Here is a 16,007-nt window from a genome sequence, read left to right as displayed (position 1 = left end):
CAGCAACCACGAAGCAGACTTGGCAACGAAGGAAGCAGCATATTTACAAAACCCCATTGACATGGTGTCCTCTTCACTACCCTTACAGCAGATAGCCTCTGCACTACCCTTACAGCAAGAAGACATTGCAGTCCTATATAATGCCCTTCCCATGGACCAGCATATTGAGCTGAAAGTTCAAGCCCCCAAGCAGGAGAAAGTTATGGACAAAGAGGGGGTGCTCCCTCTTGCCTACGGACTGCGTATGGAGACAAGACATTTCTGGAAAACCAGTTATGCCCCAAGAATTGCTTACCGTTGCCCTCGAGCAGTTGCACTTTCCAACACACACGTCTGATTTTCAAGAGGAATGGTTCATTCCAAAGCTGCAGGAGCTTGTTGCCGATTTCATATCAAATTACATTACTTGACTTATATACACCACAGGTCGCACTCTCAGAATGCTTAAGGCGACATTGCCCTACCTTTGGGGCCCTTCTGACACCTACACATTGACTATGAGGACATGGTTAACAGGTACAGTAACTTTCATTATCTAATTGTTGTGGTTTGCCCCTTCCGACGATGCATTGTGGCAGGTCCCTGTGTTCACCCTGATGTCAAATCTGCAGCCAAATTTCTGGTAAGAGAAGTGTTTCCCCGATGGGGGATTTGTGACATTATCAGGTCTGACAATGGCACACCTTTTTTCTAAGAAATGATTAAGGAAATATCTTCTTTGCTGGGTTGCAAACACAAGCTGTGCTCCATCTATCGCCCATAGGCCAGTGGTGTGGCAGAGCGCATGGTCTGTTGAATCAAAAACTCGCAAAGTTATGTGATGTTCTTAAAAAGTCATGGTTGCACTGTTTGCATCTTGCTCCCTTCATGCTACAAAAACAAGTAGCCTTCTCTGCATTAATTAATTACAGGCAGGAGGATGCACACTCCTCTCACACCTGCACGTACAACATCCAATGCACACATTTCTGTACACATTTTAGGGAAAGAGTTCCAGAGGACCTTAGTGGGCTAACCAAATCGGTCATTTATATATCGGCAGGTTGGGACCCATCACATTGATTATAATTAGGCTTTCTTGTTTTCAGTGAAATCCGATAAACACTGGAAAAACACCTCCCGGAAGAAAATGTGCCTCCAGGTTTAAACTGAAAAACACAGTTTCCCCTTTCCCAGTGGTGCCTTAGCATGAGCAGGGATGGGAGGAGGTTTGAGGTTGAAGGGGTGGCTGGAGAGGGGACTTGGCAGACAATAGGTAAAGGGCTATACTCCCCGCATATATGCCGTTTGCTTTCTCCCATTGCTGCCCCTCCTGTCCCCTGACCTTATTCAAAAACACTGCACATTCAATGTTACATTGTTTTCTTTGTAAAAAAAAATAAAAATAAAAAATGTATTCGTATGTGGTCAGGGGTATTTTGAGGATTTGGAGACAAATTTGAGCCATTTTTATGATTGTCGATTCACGTCTTAAAATAGCCTTTGACCACTGAGAAATATATATATTTACAAAAAATTGTTTAACATGGATTGTTCAGTGTCTCCGTTTGTGGTTAGTGACCCTCTGTGTATGTGCATCTGTCTGGAGGAGAGCTGAAAAGTGTCAGCTGCCTGTCGGCTTTAAAAGGAGAGTCTTGTGAGGCTTCCATTTATGAGGCTTGTGTGAGGCTACGGTGTCATGGTCTCCTCCCAACCTCATGTGGCTCTCTAGAGCATCCGCACCCAGCAACCCATCAGAAGTTGTGAGCCCCTTAATTGCTGCTTAGCACTTTCTTTCTTCCGGTAAAGATTTTTAAATTAGGAGCGATTTATAAATGATGGCTCATTGAAGCGATACATGTGGGTGGACAGCCTAACTTGAGGGCGGACGTAACCCCTAGGGTTTTTGTTGAGGTTGGCAAGCTTACTCAAGTATTTGGCTACCAGCATTTTACCCAGGTTGTCATGTTCCCAATGCAAACGCTTACCCACAAGAAAACAAGCACTTGTCTTGTCTTGTATTGGGATTTTGTTTTCCAGGGAATATTTCACTACACATTGCTGGGTTTAAAAGGTGAGCACCTTTTATAGTTTGCCAGCATATTTATTGGAACATTTCCTCTGTCGTGTTATTTTTCTGGCATGCATTACTTTTTTTTTTTTTTTTTTTTTTTTTTTTTTTTTTTAAGTACAATGCTTGTTTGTCTTGCACACTTTCTTCTAAGGGGAAGATCACTTGAACTACATTTGTATATTTAACTTTAAGATATGTTCACTTACTGTGCGCATATTGACACCCATGAATATGATGATTTTCGCTATGGGGACAAACGTTCCCACACAGTGTGAAGCGAGAGAGCTGAGCTCATCCCCAGTCAAAACAACACTTTTTACAACAAACGTTGCAGCAGGAATAGGAAAAAAAGACCTATGATTTACAGGAAGGTATAACCATACAACATCTCAGCAACAATCACCTAACCTGCTGAGTTGGCTTTGCAAAATTCTGCTATAGGATCCCCTAATATTCCCACACAAACCGTTTTGGCCTGCTCAACCCCTCCAATCACACCTCAGGGGGTACATTAATGAGACTGCCTTCTCATGTTGTAGTGAGCAGCACTTGATAAACGGTTATTATTTGGTTGGAGTTTATTTATTTTGAAAGTCAAAATATTTGTTTCTAGACCAAAGTGAGTGCTGCTGGGCAAATCCTTTTATTATGCTATGCCTTATCTGCTAAAATTAGAAGACTGTAAAATGTGCAAAGGTCGTTTTCACAAATCAAAGTCTTCATGAGAAGAAAAGAAAGGCCAAGAATGGGCAAAGAGTACCTGAAATATTGCATAATTTACTACAATAATGTTGACTTGTAGAAATGTCAGATATTACTGGATTAACACATTCATAGTTATTCGCCAGAAAGTGTTCATAACATCTTGCGGTAAGCGACATTACCCTACATGTACACGCAATGAAACAAAAGAATATTTGTGTTTTTACAATGGAAAAAACAGTTATCCATGATTTTCGAAGTGGGCAAACGGGAAAACACTGATAAAGATTCTGAAACTTTGTGAAAGCACTGAAAAAACACCTACGGAAGTCAAAAATAATAAACCCCTAAAACAGGAAACCGTAATAAATTCACCAGTAGACGAGACATCGCCGGCCAAGATTCGTCATCAAAGCCTCTGCAACAACAGCTTGTTCCAGGCGATCCCGTTTTCATTAGGAACTTCACCTGCAATTGAAAGGATCCAAAATTCTAGGGAACTTTGAAGGTTTTTTTATGCTACTCCCACAGCCCTCAAAGTCTCTGGCAGAAAGGCATGGATCCACAGTAACGACATCTGGAAAGCAAGGAGCTCCTTCGCCCCCCCCCCAGCAGCAGGATTAAGAGGGGGAGTATAGCTTGACTTTGTTAAAAATCCAATAACATCAAGGACTTCTTCTTTAAATCCATTTGGGCGACGGATGTTATGGCGTCATCACGGAATCGAAAGAACACAGACGAATTCAGACAACATGTACCATATCTTGTTCTTCTCGTTTGTATCTTGTGTTTTATTAGCATTTTTTCTGTTTTTTTTCCTGGTTATAATGCTACTAATGCTGAAACCACTGAATCGTTAGGGAGAAGTAATGTTTCTAAACACATCAAAATGTTAGGGAGTGTAAATGTGTCCAGGTCCAGAGTTAAAAGGGAGATTGTGTATCCAAGAGTTATCCCAGGTAGATCTGATAGTGTGCACCACGGTGCAGAGGACAACATGTGGAATTGCCACATGAAGGCAGTGGGAAAAGAGAAATAGAGCAATCCCTGCTTTATCTGTTCATTGATTCCTTATGCAGCAGCCACACCTTGGTTGTTTTTACCTCAAGAGATATCACCAGGGGTAGCAAGTTGTTTAGTTCACCTAGCCTTATGCAAAGTGTAAGGCATCCTTTAGGTACATAAGAGTCAGATACAGTGGATGGAAGTGAACACAACAGTATATGATAACAATTATGTGGAGTCAAACATGACAACAGAGGACAATGTTTTGAGTGATCTGGGATGGCTGTATGTGAGCAGATCCCTCATTGGATCTTCTTCGTTTTGGCGCGAAGAAGATTCTGGATAAAAGAAGGCATCTTACACCCATTCCAGGTCGATCTTCTGAGTTCACACCAAAATTAGTAAAGGATCCAAGTATCCTGACACCTAGAAGCAGAGCTGAGGGAACTGCTGGTGATACGCTGGACGGTTTGCAGCCCTGAGCCCGCTGTCGTCCCGTTGGACCCCCTGTTTCTGATCGAACCTAGGTCTGCAAAGGCGCTCCGACCCATTGGAATAGTGGGACTAACTATTCTCTGCACCGCCAACTTAACCTCTAAGCGAGCCTCTTTGGAAGTGTTCCTGGACCGGCAAGTGAACTGACCAGCTTGTACGGGACCTTTGCCCAGAACTGCCGCCGTCTCGAGTTGACACTTGAGCATTTGGAGACTGGAATTTGGAGAGTACGCCTGAACCAGAGCATACGCGGACACCGTGTCACCCAACTGTGGTGACAAACTCTGTGGGTGCCTTGCTGCTGTGCCCCCCGGTGCACTCAGACCCGCTGCAGCAGAATAGGCCTGATCCCTTCATCAGGAGCGGAGAAATTGCCACTGTCCCGCCACAGAATCATCCCTGGAACGCAGCCCCTGAAAGCCGCAGAACTGCGCTACTGCAGGATTTGAACTTGCAACCGAAGTGGACTCGACTGCCGAAGTTTGATCCGGAGTGCGCCGAGGGTCGGTGAGTACTTGCAACCGTTAGCAGTGGCCCCTGACGCATCGATCCATTTTTACGCATGACTGTCCCCTGAGGGCCACGCTTCTTTATCAAGGTAGCCTGTGCTACAAAGCTATTCCTAACTCTTGGATCCTGTTCTGCCCTCTTGGGGAGACCCTCCTCGAATAATGGGAACTTATTCTTCACTGCCTCACCTATCTTCCAGAGTGGCTACAGACCCTGCAAGAGACCCCGTTTTGACTTAACTGCATGATTGCGTGCGCCAGCACCGAAAGTACTTTTGAGCTCAAGGCTCCACTCATTTTAGGGACTGGACTGCCTCTTAGTTAGGGTTTGAACTGTGAAGGACTGCCTAAACGATATTTGCACTGTAAGCCCCCATTCTTTGCAGGTTGTGGACCTATACTGTGTGCTATTCCTTTAGGCCATTGGTGACTATATATATGCTTAATAGTTAGAGTGGTGTTGGTTTGGTTATTACTGCTATTTCTTTGTGTTTGTTTTAAAAGGCCTTTAATAAATGTATATGTATTTTTGATATATACACCTGACAGAGTAATTTGTAGTGTCATTTAATGTGTGTGCTTTCGATCACCCTCACTCCTCCCGAGACCTAGTCTTGACTGCCGCCAATGCTACCTTGATTGGTGGTAGATCTCTCTCTTTGATGGGGCCTCCCTATGGAACAGCCTCCTCGCCTCCCTGAAACTTGAGGAAAACCATCTTCAGTTCCGGAAGCACCTGAAAACCTTACTCTTTGCTTCTGCTTTCTCTCCCCCTCTCCCCTGCTGAATTCCTGGCTGATACTGAGACTGTACTGGTTACCTAGCCACCCATCTAATCTCAGGCCCAATCCCTGCCAGTTGCACACCTGCACTGCCTCCCTGGCAACCCCTGCACCTGGGGATTGTTTTCTGTATCCCTACAGTCCCCCATCAGCACTTATGCCTGCACTCACCCTGCACTTGCCACCAGCTGGCCGTTCTTTTATTTATCTTGTTATTATCCCATGTACTGTACTTTCTCCTCCCCCTCTTGCACTTTTCCGTTTTCCCCCCTTCACTTGCGCGATCTGAATGACACCTGGCCTAGTAAGATCGTTGTCCGTCTTCCCTCTGTTCCCCCTCCCTTGCCTCGTCGCGCCTTGAAACACTTGTGTATAGACGCGTTATAAATGCCATATCATATCAAGGTGAATGGGTCAAAGGGCTGATTGAATGCAGTGCAGGGCGAATGTCTGGGCTCCCCAAAAATGTGGTACTAAAAATAAAGCAAATTCTAACTGCACTACAATTGTCGATCTTCCTGATATTGAGGGGCATACCGCTGTTCTCATCGACCTATACTGGGTGTGTGGTAGACTGGCGTACACACAACTACTGCCGTCCTGGAGAGGCGTTTGTTCCATAGCAACCCTGCAATCTCCCGTCCTGCTGGTACCTAATGTTAACATCACAGCAATCAGGAAGCATCCAATGACCAATCACATGTATTTATTGCATCAGAAGGTTCGCCGGTCTTTGAGCCTGCTGCGCCACCGCCGAGGTAACACATGTATCAGGTGACAAGTAAAGTTATATCTGTTACATACTGTTACTGTGAACTTGTATTTGGTTTTGTTCACTGTGGGTGTGTGTTCAAAGATGCACACCGCATATACACACACTTATTCCTTAACAAAAAAAGATTTTAAAATAAATGAGTTCGGTGACAAGCTGAATGAGCTACTGCAGGAGTATATGTTGTTCAGCAGTAATTAAATGTTTTTTGCTTTTCACTCCTGGGATGCAAGCAGGGGCAAATGCCAAGTGGTTGCAAATAACGAGATGGAAGCTCATTCAAATGGCCAATGACACTGAGAACGGGTTAAGTGTGATTGGGGAAGAAATTCTAGCCATAAAACTAACCACCTTGCAGAACCGTTTTGTCCTCAATCTGTTAACTGCCATGGAGAGGGGAGGTTGCGCAAAACTAGGCACTTCTTGCTGCACTTACATACCCTCCAACGATGTTGACAATCAAAGCTGCACACAGGCAATACAAGCTTTGCACACTATGCGCAACACCATGTAGAATGGGGTGGGGTACAGAAAGATGACTTGTTCTCATGGGTGCCCTCATGGATGAGTAATCTCCTCAAAGTACCAATACCTGTTCTTGTTTTGCTGCTTGCTCTTTTTTGCACTTGCCTACTGGTGTTGCAAAAAAGTGATGGTAAAGACAATGCTGCTCACTACGAAATCAATCTACGAGACCTCTCCTGGGAGAAACGCCCATACACAAACTGACAAATAGACTGGCAAGGACAAGGCCTAGCATAGTTGAACTTGGTCACACAATCGGCCCAGAAGTAACACTTTTTAACTGCCCTAATGATCCGGTTAAATGTTTAGAAACTTGCATTGATCCTACTGCTGATGGGATTTTTTTTTTTGCCAAGTAGCCTAGAAGAATATAGAGGGGATTTGAGAAACGTCATGAAAGTGTGGGTACCAAAAACTCCTTTTTACAAGATGGAGGAGAAAGGTGGTGTAGTTGATAGATCAACTAGGAGGGGGGGCGTTAATATGCATGTGCAACATTCTAAATGTTGGAGGAAATATAAGCTGCAAGAATACTATTGAAGTGAACACGTCTGCCATGCGTTGAATTCACCTCTGACATTTTATTAAATTAAGTTCAGGTCTGGTTAATTAGTGAATTAAGTTTGGGCCTGTTGAACATTACTGCAGGGAATGTTTCTGCTATTTTATTGAATTTCTTTTCGTTTCTGCTACATCATAGAGTCTCTCTGGACTGCCAAGTACGCGGCAGGATGTCTGGGCAGCACAAATACGAGTTATTTTCCAAAGAATTAGGTCTTGATTATACTTTCTCATGAAGCCTTCCCCAAGGAAGCCAAGCACACCATGAAATAAAGGTTTGTGTACTTGGCATATGAACACGAGTACATGATAGTAACAAGGATGCGTTTTTAACAAGGGAGAGCAGCAGGTTTTTGGGAATCGCCGGGGTTGCCAAGATGTCTAGTCAGACAGGAGGCAAGATCACTGCATCTAGTTGTTGCTGAGTCTCGCTCTCCTCTCTGGCTGCACGTTAGGTCTTCTGCAATGGGATGCACATAGAATGTTATATATTGTAGCAGTAGCCAGAATGTACTTACACCTAATGTCTAGAATATATAGTAATGCATTCTAATTTTGTGGTTTTTGTCTTTAAATACTGTAGCCCAGTGTGGGCGGGTCAAGAGTTTTCATGTCACGAGACCCGCTGACCTCCTGGATGTTATTGCATTTGCATTAAACCAGTGCTTTTTGCAATTTGTGCACCTCTATTATTTTCTGAAAATTACTAAGAGTCTACAATATCAAAGCAGACGAGAGGATAATTGTTTACAGAACAAATGGATTCAAACAGCTGAAGGCACAAGCAGCAGAACTGAGTGTCTCAGAACGTTTCTCACAAAACTTACATCTGCAACAGGGATCAGCGTGTCTGCCAATTGCCCAATTCGATTCTTCTGATAGAGCCAGGACATCAACAGGAGGCCCAGTGCCACATCCAGCAGAAGTGAGACCAGAATGTTGGCCTTCCTAGGGATACAGATCACATTGTCAGACCAGAGTAGAAAAGAGATCAAGGTGGAATTGTATTACCTTGTAAAAGTAGTTTAATAGGTTGTACTAGTGTTCACAGGAACTAGAGGGAATTTTTATGGTGTATAAAGGTACAGCACATGCCATAGGAGTATCTATCTTCATGGTGCTGAATCTCTGAAGAATGCAAATGAACAAGCCGATGAAAGCACACTGAAAGACATTCCATGACCTCAACTTCACGTATACCTAGGCAAAATGGGGCTTCCAAATTTCACAGCTAGCATAGTGAGGGGCCAGCCACCACTAGTGCATTTATGGTAGCTAAAGACATTCATGAGTTTTAAGGTTAATGGTGCCCTAAGTATTTGACCTTGAGCTTAGGGATCCTGTGGACCACTGTCAAATAATTAAACCCGACTGAGTTAGCTTTGCGATTGATAGCAATGGAGAAAAAGGGAAAACCTGGGCAACCAGTGGGGTTGGAACCACTGAGGTTCAATCCACGCCATGAAAATAACATGCTTACAGTGCTTGAGTGCTAAGAGTTACACTACAGGATGCCGTCCCTCCACATGCAATATCTGATGTACAAGGTAATGCCTTTAAAGCCAGATTGTATTTATTACTGGAGAGAAACTGATTTGCAGGAAACCTTAGTTTATGTTGAAAATATTAAGGACTGAGCCAGAGATTGCATAGATCATTATTCTGTGAGCCACAAACTTGCATTGCTTGTCCAGAAGAGTATTTTGTTTGCCTTTTTCCAGGTTACTGAAATTATATTTCCCAAAGAACACCATGGACCTATCATCTTCTTTCTATTGCAACATAATGTTAACTATTCATTATGCAAGGAAAAGGTCATATTTATTGTAAGAGCTTGACTCGCACTGATTGTATGTTAAATTATTGCTTACCCAGTTGCTGCAGCGTGATTCATGTGACGGGGTGCCTGCTACAAACAACCATGTTGACACTTAAGGCAAGTGCAAGGGTGTTTATTGGAATTGGAAATTGGGTAAGCAGGATTCCTAGTGTGCTTAACCTCAGAGGTCAATCTAGCAGCCAGCTGCAGAACTAGTAAAGATGGGTTCTACCCATAACCCCAAAGTACAGTATTACAGATTTGTACGTGTAGCATGCACTTTGCCCAAAAATATTTTGGGAGGTATACACATGACACAGTTGCCCGTTGTGGATTGATTTGTTGAATATCCTGTCACTGGATGGCATTCATCCTGACATTGCAGTACATTCAGTCGACACGCGTTGCAACACAGCGTCTTTTTCAAAGCTGACACAGTTAATCATAATGACAACAAAAAGTGTATAACCATTAGTTTAGTAACATAACAATATAGATGAACATATAATCATCAAACGGAAAAGGTACATACCAGTGGCAGGATGGAAATGCAGATAAGGAATACAAACAAAACACAGGAGATACAGAAATTGGTATTGAATAGGCTGTTTCTATAGTATTCTTTAAACACCAGAACACTGATTTGTGTCTCTTAAATGTGTTGTGCTAAAGATTAGACTTCAGAACTTTTTACATGCCTGTTAGCCAGGTCTGTACATGCGTGAAGCACCCTAATGCTGGTACATGCGCAAGCACTGAATTACACCTGTATATCCATTCATTGTGTGTTAGACTTTCCCACACCCCGAGTGACTTAGTGGTGATTGGCTTATTAAATAGGTGCATATTGATTGATGCCATGTGGAAATATTTATTAAACTCTGAAAAACCATTGGCCAAATTGGGTGGCTTAAAATCAAGCTCACCATGATCACTGAGTAAAGGTGCTCTGCAATATGAATTGAGAAAGTCAAATATCTGATATTGTGCCTGGTAAATATGATTCCCAAACTAGAGCTATCTCCATGCAGCATGTGAATATAATTACTTACCCTGTACCGTTGTAACTTGTAATTAGATGCTACAGTAGCAGTTTATCAGCTACTATTCAAGTACTGCGTGAATTAATAAGTATCAATGTATTAGTTATAAAATCACTGCCCGCGACTGACTATATGATAGAAAATTCCCTATCTTACCTTCATGTGGTGTATTTCGTGTTCCACTACCACTACGAACACAGATTTCAAGAATAAGTGGCTGTAATAAACACGAGTGTCCCATGAGTAACATTATTAAGCGATATAGTCTTGCTATGTTATATGCTTGACTAAGTAGATACGTTGCACAATACTATTTTATCTTGTGCTCAATACATAGTTTTAATCTAAGGCCACAATCCCAAAATTAGTAAACCTTACAACTGCACAGATACAACACTCAGCTAGTAATCAGATGTCCTGTTAGGAGTCATCTGGAAAGGTAACCCACCTCACTCAGCATGCAAAAACCATTTTGGACTGATGTTTTTACTTTCCGTGCGTGCGTGTGACTAGTGGGGGTTCTCTTCCGCGTTATTAGTACAACTCACTAAATGTCACATAAGTTAGATTCTGTAAATTAGTTCCCATTCCTGATCTCAATGTGTATAATAATTACGTCTAGTCTAAAGCCGGCACATTGTATATAGGATCCCGTTGTGCCTGTACTATGCAGTAAATTAATAACTACATCAGTGCTAGCATGAATTATGCAGCATTTTGGGTGCTTCATAAGTACATTTATTGTATTGATAATAACAAAATGCAATACATGTATCAGTATTAGATAACTTGTTATGATAACAAGTGGTATAAGTATGCACAGAACCATGACACCTAATTGGATTGGATTTTACAATAGAAGCATACATTTTTCAGACGAAAAAGAACAATGATGGATAACAGCCTAGATACCATTACAAGAAAATTTGCATTTCATGTTCTGAATTAAGACCTTCAGTGATACTACGTAATAGACATATAGATTTTGATTCCAAGCGTCTCAGTAGGAGTGTCAGGTCACCCCCACGTTTACCACATTTGGCTTTAGTAAGCCCTATGAATCCAAGTCCAATTTTATCATGCATCTGGTGATATTTTTACCAATGTTGTGCTAGGGGTAGCCTGAGGTCCTGACTACCGAGACTGTATAGGTGTTCTCTAATTCGTATTCTTAGAGGTCCGATAGAGCTTCCAATGTATAGTTTTTTGGTTTTTTTACACACACAAATAATAGCGTAAACTACATGCATGGTTTTACAATTGATGAGATCATTAATCTGAATGTCAATGCTTATAATGTATATGAATTGATCACAGACTTGATGAGCAAATTGGCACATACTACAAGTGCCACACTTATGGAACACTACATTTCTTGTTTATTTTTTGTTTTTTTTACTTCTGTTTAACTTCCGTTTATTATTTGTCAACAACAGTATACATGTCATACCAAAGCATCACAGTCGAATATATTTGAGAACTCAAGAGAACAATAGGGTCACTCCTACAAAAACAAGTACAGATAAGCTTAATAACATTGAAAATGCTAAGCATCAATATTCTGTACGTTCTTGCCATGTTTGTTTTATTCATATTTATATAGCGCACAACAGCCCGAGGACATTGTGGCACTTGTAACAGTACAAAGCTTAGTTACTTAGTTACATGGTCATTAGCAATATATATACAGGTTGCAATATAGTTACATAGTCATTAGCAGTATATATACAGGTTACAATATAGTTATATTACATTTGTGTTATATTACAATATACATGGCAGAGGTGGAGGAGGCAGTCCTCCACTTGCTAGTTGAGGAGAGTGGCCTTGAGGTTGTTGCGGAAGACAGAGATGGAAGTTTCAGCTCTAAGGGTGGCAGGGAGTGAGTTCCAGAGTTTCGGTGCAATATAGGAGAAGCCTAGACCTCCTGCTGTGGCTCTCTTTATGCGTGGTATGTATAGCTGGTTGGTGTACTGAGCTCTGGTCAGGCGAGTGGATGTGGTCCTTGATATTGCTTCAGATAGGTATGCTGAAGCGGTTTTGTTGATGCATCTGTGAGTGATGGTGAGAATTTTCAGCGTAATATTGTCTTTGACCCGGAGCCACCGTGCTTCACGTCTGGCGTGGGATATATGGTCTCTTCGAGGGATGCTCATGGCAGCTCTGAGGGCATAGTTTTGTGTGGTTTGCAGTCTGTCAATGTTTTTGGTGGAGGTGCCAGCTAGGAGGGGGTTGCAATAATCAAGTTTGGCTCATATAGTTGCTCTCGCTATGGCCGAGCAGTTGGGGGTGGATAAGTAGGGTTTAATGGCATTGATGAGTTTGGTGCTGAACGCTGATGCAGAGGCTATGGCGCTGACTTGTTTGTTCATCGATAGATTTCCATCAATGTGAACACCTAGAGTCTTGACAGAGGATGATACGGAGATGGTTGAGTTGTCTATGTTGAAGTTGTTGTATTGGGGGCTTAGTTTCGATAATGTGTGTCTGGCCCAGGATGAGAATTTCAGTCTTCTCCCCGTTAAGACAGAGGCCATTGATTGCCATCCAAGCTTGGATAGTGGCATAGATATTGTGAAGGGCCGTGGCATCTTGGTGATAGAGTCCAGATAGGGGTAAAAGTACTTGAGTGTCGTCTGCATAGTTTGTATATGCAACACCCATGGAGTCAAGTAGGTCGAAGATGGGTTTTGTGAAGAGGTTATAGAGGGTGGGGGCTGTACAAGATCCTTGGGGGACACTGCAGTTTATAGTGGTAGGATCTGCGTTAGCTGTGTCGGAGTAGACCTTCATGGCTCTTCCTTCAAGGAAAGAAGTGATCCAGGATGCTGCTCGATTAGAGAAATGGGCTGCATGGGTGAGGTGGGTGGTGGGTGTTTGGTGATTTACCAGGTCAAAAGCAGCTGATAGGTCGAGAAGGAGGAGCAAGGCAGGTTTGCCTTTGTCCATGATCTGAGAGATTTGATTTTTTAGGTCTAATAAGGTGGATTCTGTTCCATGCCCGACACGGAAGCCAGATTGTCTTTTGCCTAGTATGGAGTTAGCTTCTATGCATGATTGGATCTGGATGTGAGCTGCTTTGTCCAGGATTTTTAGGAGGAACGGGACTGTCGTTATCGGTCTGTAGTTGTTGGGTTGCGCTGGGTCAAGTGTGGCCTTTTTTTGGAAGTGGCCGCACCCAGGCTTCCTTGAGATTGTTTGGGACAGTTCCTGTTTGGAAAGATGAGTTAATGAAGGCAGTAATAAGGGGTGCTAGGTCATTGGCGCATTCCTTGATGATTTTGGGAGGGCAAATGTCTGCTTTGCAGAGGGATAGTTTGAGGTTTTTGATGAGATTAAGGACCTCGGGTTCAGTGACGTCTCTGAAGGAGAATTGAGCGTGATTGAGATCGCTACGCTTGCCTTGTGTAGGGCGGTTGGTTTTTTGGTTTGGGAGGGCTTTGCATTGGTTTTGGATTTTGTTCTGGAGGAGTTTTATTTTGTTGAGCATGGCGGACTGAATGCTGGCACACCAGGCTTTGTCTTTAGTTATCTCGTCAGCGGTAGCCGGAGGAGTGACTAATTCATTAAAGATTGCGAATAGTTCTTTAGCTTGGGAGTTGGCCTTTGAGATCCTATCATTGAAGGAGTTGGATTTTGCTGCTAAAATGGCTTTTTTATATTGGAGGGCTAGTTGTTTGAAGAGGCTCTTATTTAGATCACTCGGATCCGTTTGCCAGTTTTTAAGCGACTGACGCTTTTGAACTCTGAGGGTTTGGGGTTCTTCCGAGAACCAAGAGTTGCAGTGCAATGATTTTTTTTCCTTCTTGCTTTCAAGTGGGGCTATATAGTTTATGGCATTGGTGAGAGTATCATTGAATATAGCTGATAGTATAATTGGGTCCTGAGAGAAAGCTGGTGCTAGGTAGGGGCTTTTAAGGTGGGGACGCAAGTTGCCTGCGTTGAGTTTTTTAGAACTTATTGTGGCAGGTGGTGCGTGGGTGAGAGTCTTAGGTTTAGGGTTGGTGGGGATGAGGAATTCGATGCATGCGTGGTCCGTCCATGGAAGGGCGGTGTTTGAGGTAATGTTGGATGCACAGTTGCGATCCATGACCCAGTCAAGGGTGCGGCCTTTGGAGTGAGTGGGGGGAAGGACTCCTTGGGAGAAACCTAAGTCTGCGCGTTCTTTAGCTAGGGTTGCGGCGGATTTATCCTTGGGATCATTGTATCCTAAATTTAAGTCTCCTAATAGAAGGATTTTTGAGGACTTTTTAATGTTGTTGCTGAGTCGATGGGAGAGGTGCTCTTGGAAGTCTGCTGGGAGTCCGGGAGGTCTGTATAGGATGTGGATGTTGATTAGATTATTGGGGGAGAGCGTAAGCTTGGCTGATAGGATATCAGCATTACCACCCCATGTACTATGGTCTGCTAATCTAATGGATAGTGAGTCTTTGTGGATAAGGGTGACTCCCCCTCCAATCTTATCACATCTATCTTGCCTAAGGATGGTGTAGCCTGTGGCTAGGGCTAGTGCGATGGCTGGGCAAGAGACATCATTGAGCCAGGATTTGGTGATGCATAGTAAGTCCAGATTAAGTGTGAATAGTAGATCATTTATCTCGAGGGCATGTGCAGGTAGGGAGCGTACGTTTATTAGTGCACATTTAAGAGGTGGGTGTTGTGTGCCGTTGATGTTTTTGTTTGTACTAGTATGGGGTGAAGTGTGCTTGTTGTGGTGTGGGGTAGTGAGGGGCTTAGTGCAGGTTGGGGTTGGTGGGGGGAGCGGGGCAGTGCCTATGCTCATCTTAGTGTGGGGTAGTGGTGCAGTGCGGGTGCCTTGTCTGGTGTTACTAGTTGTGATGGGTGTGGGTGAGCAGAGTAAATACCTAGGAAGTGATCGATTTCTGAGATTGCAGAGTCTGGTGGCTAGGCTAGATGGCCGAGACTGTGTGATGTTGTAGTCTGGTGCTGCGGCATGTGAATTTAGTGCCAGGCGCAGAGTGGGGATATGTGGGGAGGCGTAGAGGCCATTAAAGTGAGGGCTATAAGGATGGCTGTTAGGCTGACTGAGCGGAGTGTGGCAGGGAGAGTGCGGGAGAGTGAAACTATGCTATGATTGGAAGGTGTACTCTTGGGCATCATGATAGTGGAGAGTGGCTGTGTGTGCAGCTGCTATGTGACAGAAATGACAGGGGGATTGTGCGACTAGTGCTAGGTAGTTCAGAGGCAGGTCACAAGTGGGTCACAATTCAACAAAATACAATGCCTAAATTTGATTTTCTAAGTGGGGCAGGCAGAGGCTAAATGGTGGCAGGGCATAATAGGTAGCATTTGGCTGCACAAGAGGATACGTTAAAAGCGGATAAGCAATACTGGTAAATGCGCTAAATAGTATAGTGAGGTATTATATATCAACAATAGACCAGGTGATAGCACGCAATTGTCCAAAGTCAGTGAAAAGCAGAGGCACCCACGAGGTGTACCGCATGAAGGGATTAGGTGAAAATGTTAGGTTCTGAGGAGGTGTGGGCAAGCTGCAGGGTCAGGGCAGGCTTACCAGAAAATGGGAAGAGTCCTTGGCCCAGGCCTCTGGTGCCTCCGGACAGGATCCAGACAGGAAAAAAATCCTTGTGATGAGGATCCTTTGGATGAGGGGGCCGGTGTTCACCTGCCGGCGCCTGATTGGCCTTCTGTAGTTGCAGTTGGCCAATGGGGGCTCTCCTGGATGTCATGTGGTCGCCTTCTTGGCAAGGAGGAGGTCG

General features: G+C 43.6%; 1 protein-coding gene across 7 annotated transcripts in view; it reads right to left on the bottom strand.

Annotated features, from left to right (window-relative positions):
* Positions 1-16,007, bottom strand: part of PIGQ (phosphatidylinositol glycan anchor biosynthesis class Q) — a 687,922-nt gene that overhangs the window by 495,192 nt on the left and 176,723 nt on the right. For all 7 annotated transcript variants that reach the window (XM_069646905.1, XM_069646901.1, XM_069646907.1 and 4 more), the window contains one exon: positions 8,232-8,352. In XM_069646905.1, the coding sequence (XP_069503006.1) occupies positions 8,232-8,352 (121 nt within the window). The remainder of the gene's footprint in view (positions 1-8,231; positions 8,353-16,007) is intronic.

The sequence above is a fragment of the Ambystoma mexicanum genome, chromosome 2q, assembly GCF_040938575.1.
Source record: "Ambystoma mexicanum isolate Mex_15411 chromosome 2q, UKY_AmexF1_1, whole genome shotgun sequence".
Taxonomy (NCBI): Eukaryota; Metazoa; Chordata; class Amphibia; order Caudata; family Ambystomatidae; genus Ambystoma; species Ambystoma mexicanum.
This window is presented reverse-complemented; position numbering and strand designations above follow the sequence as displayed.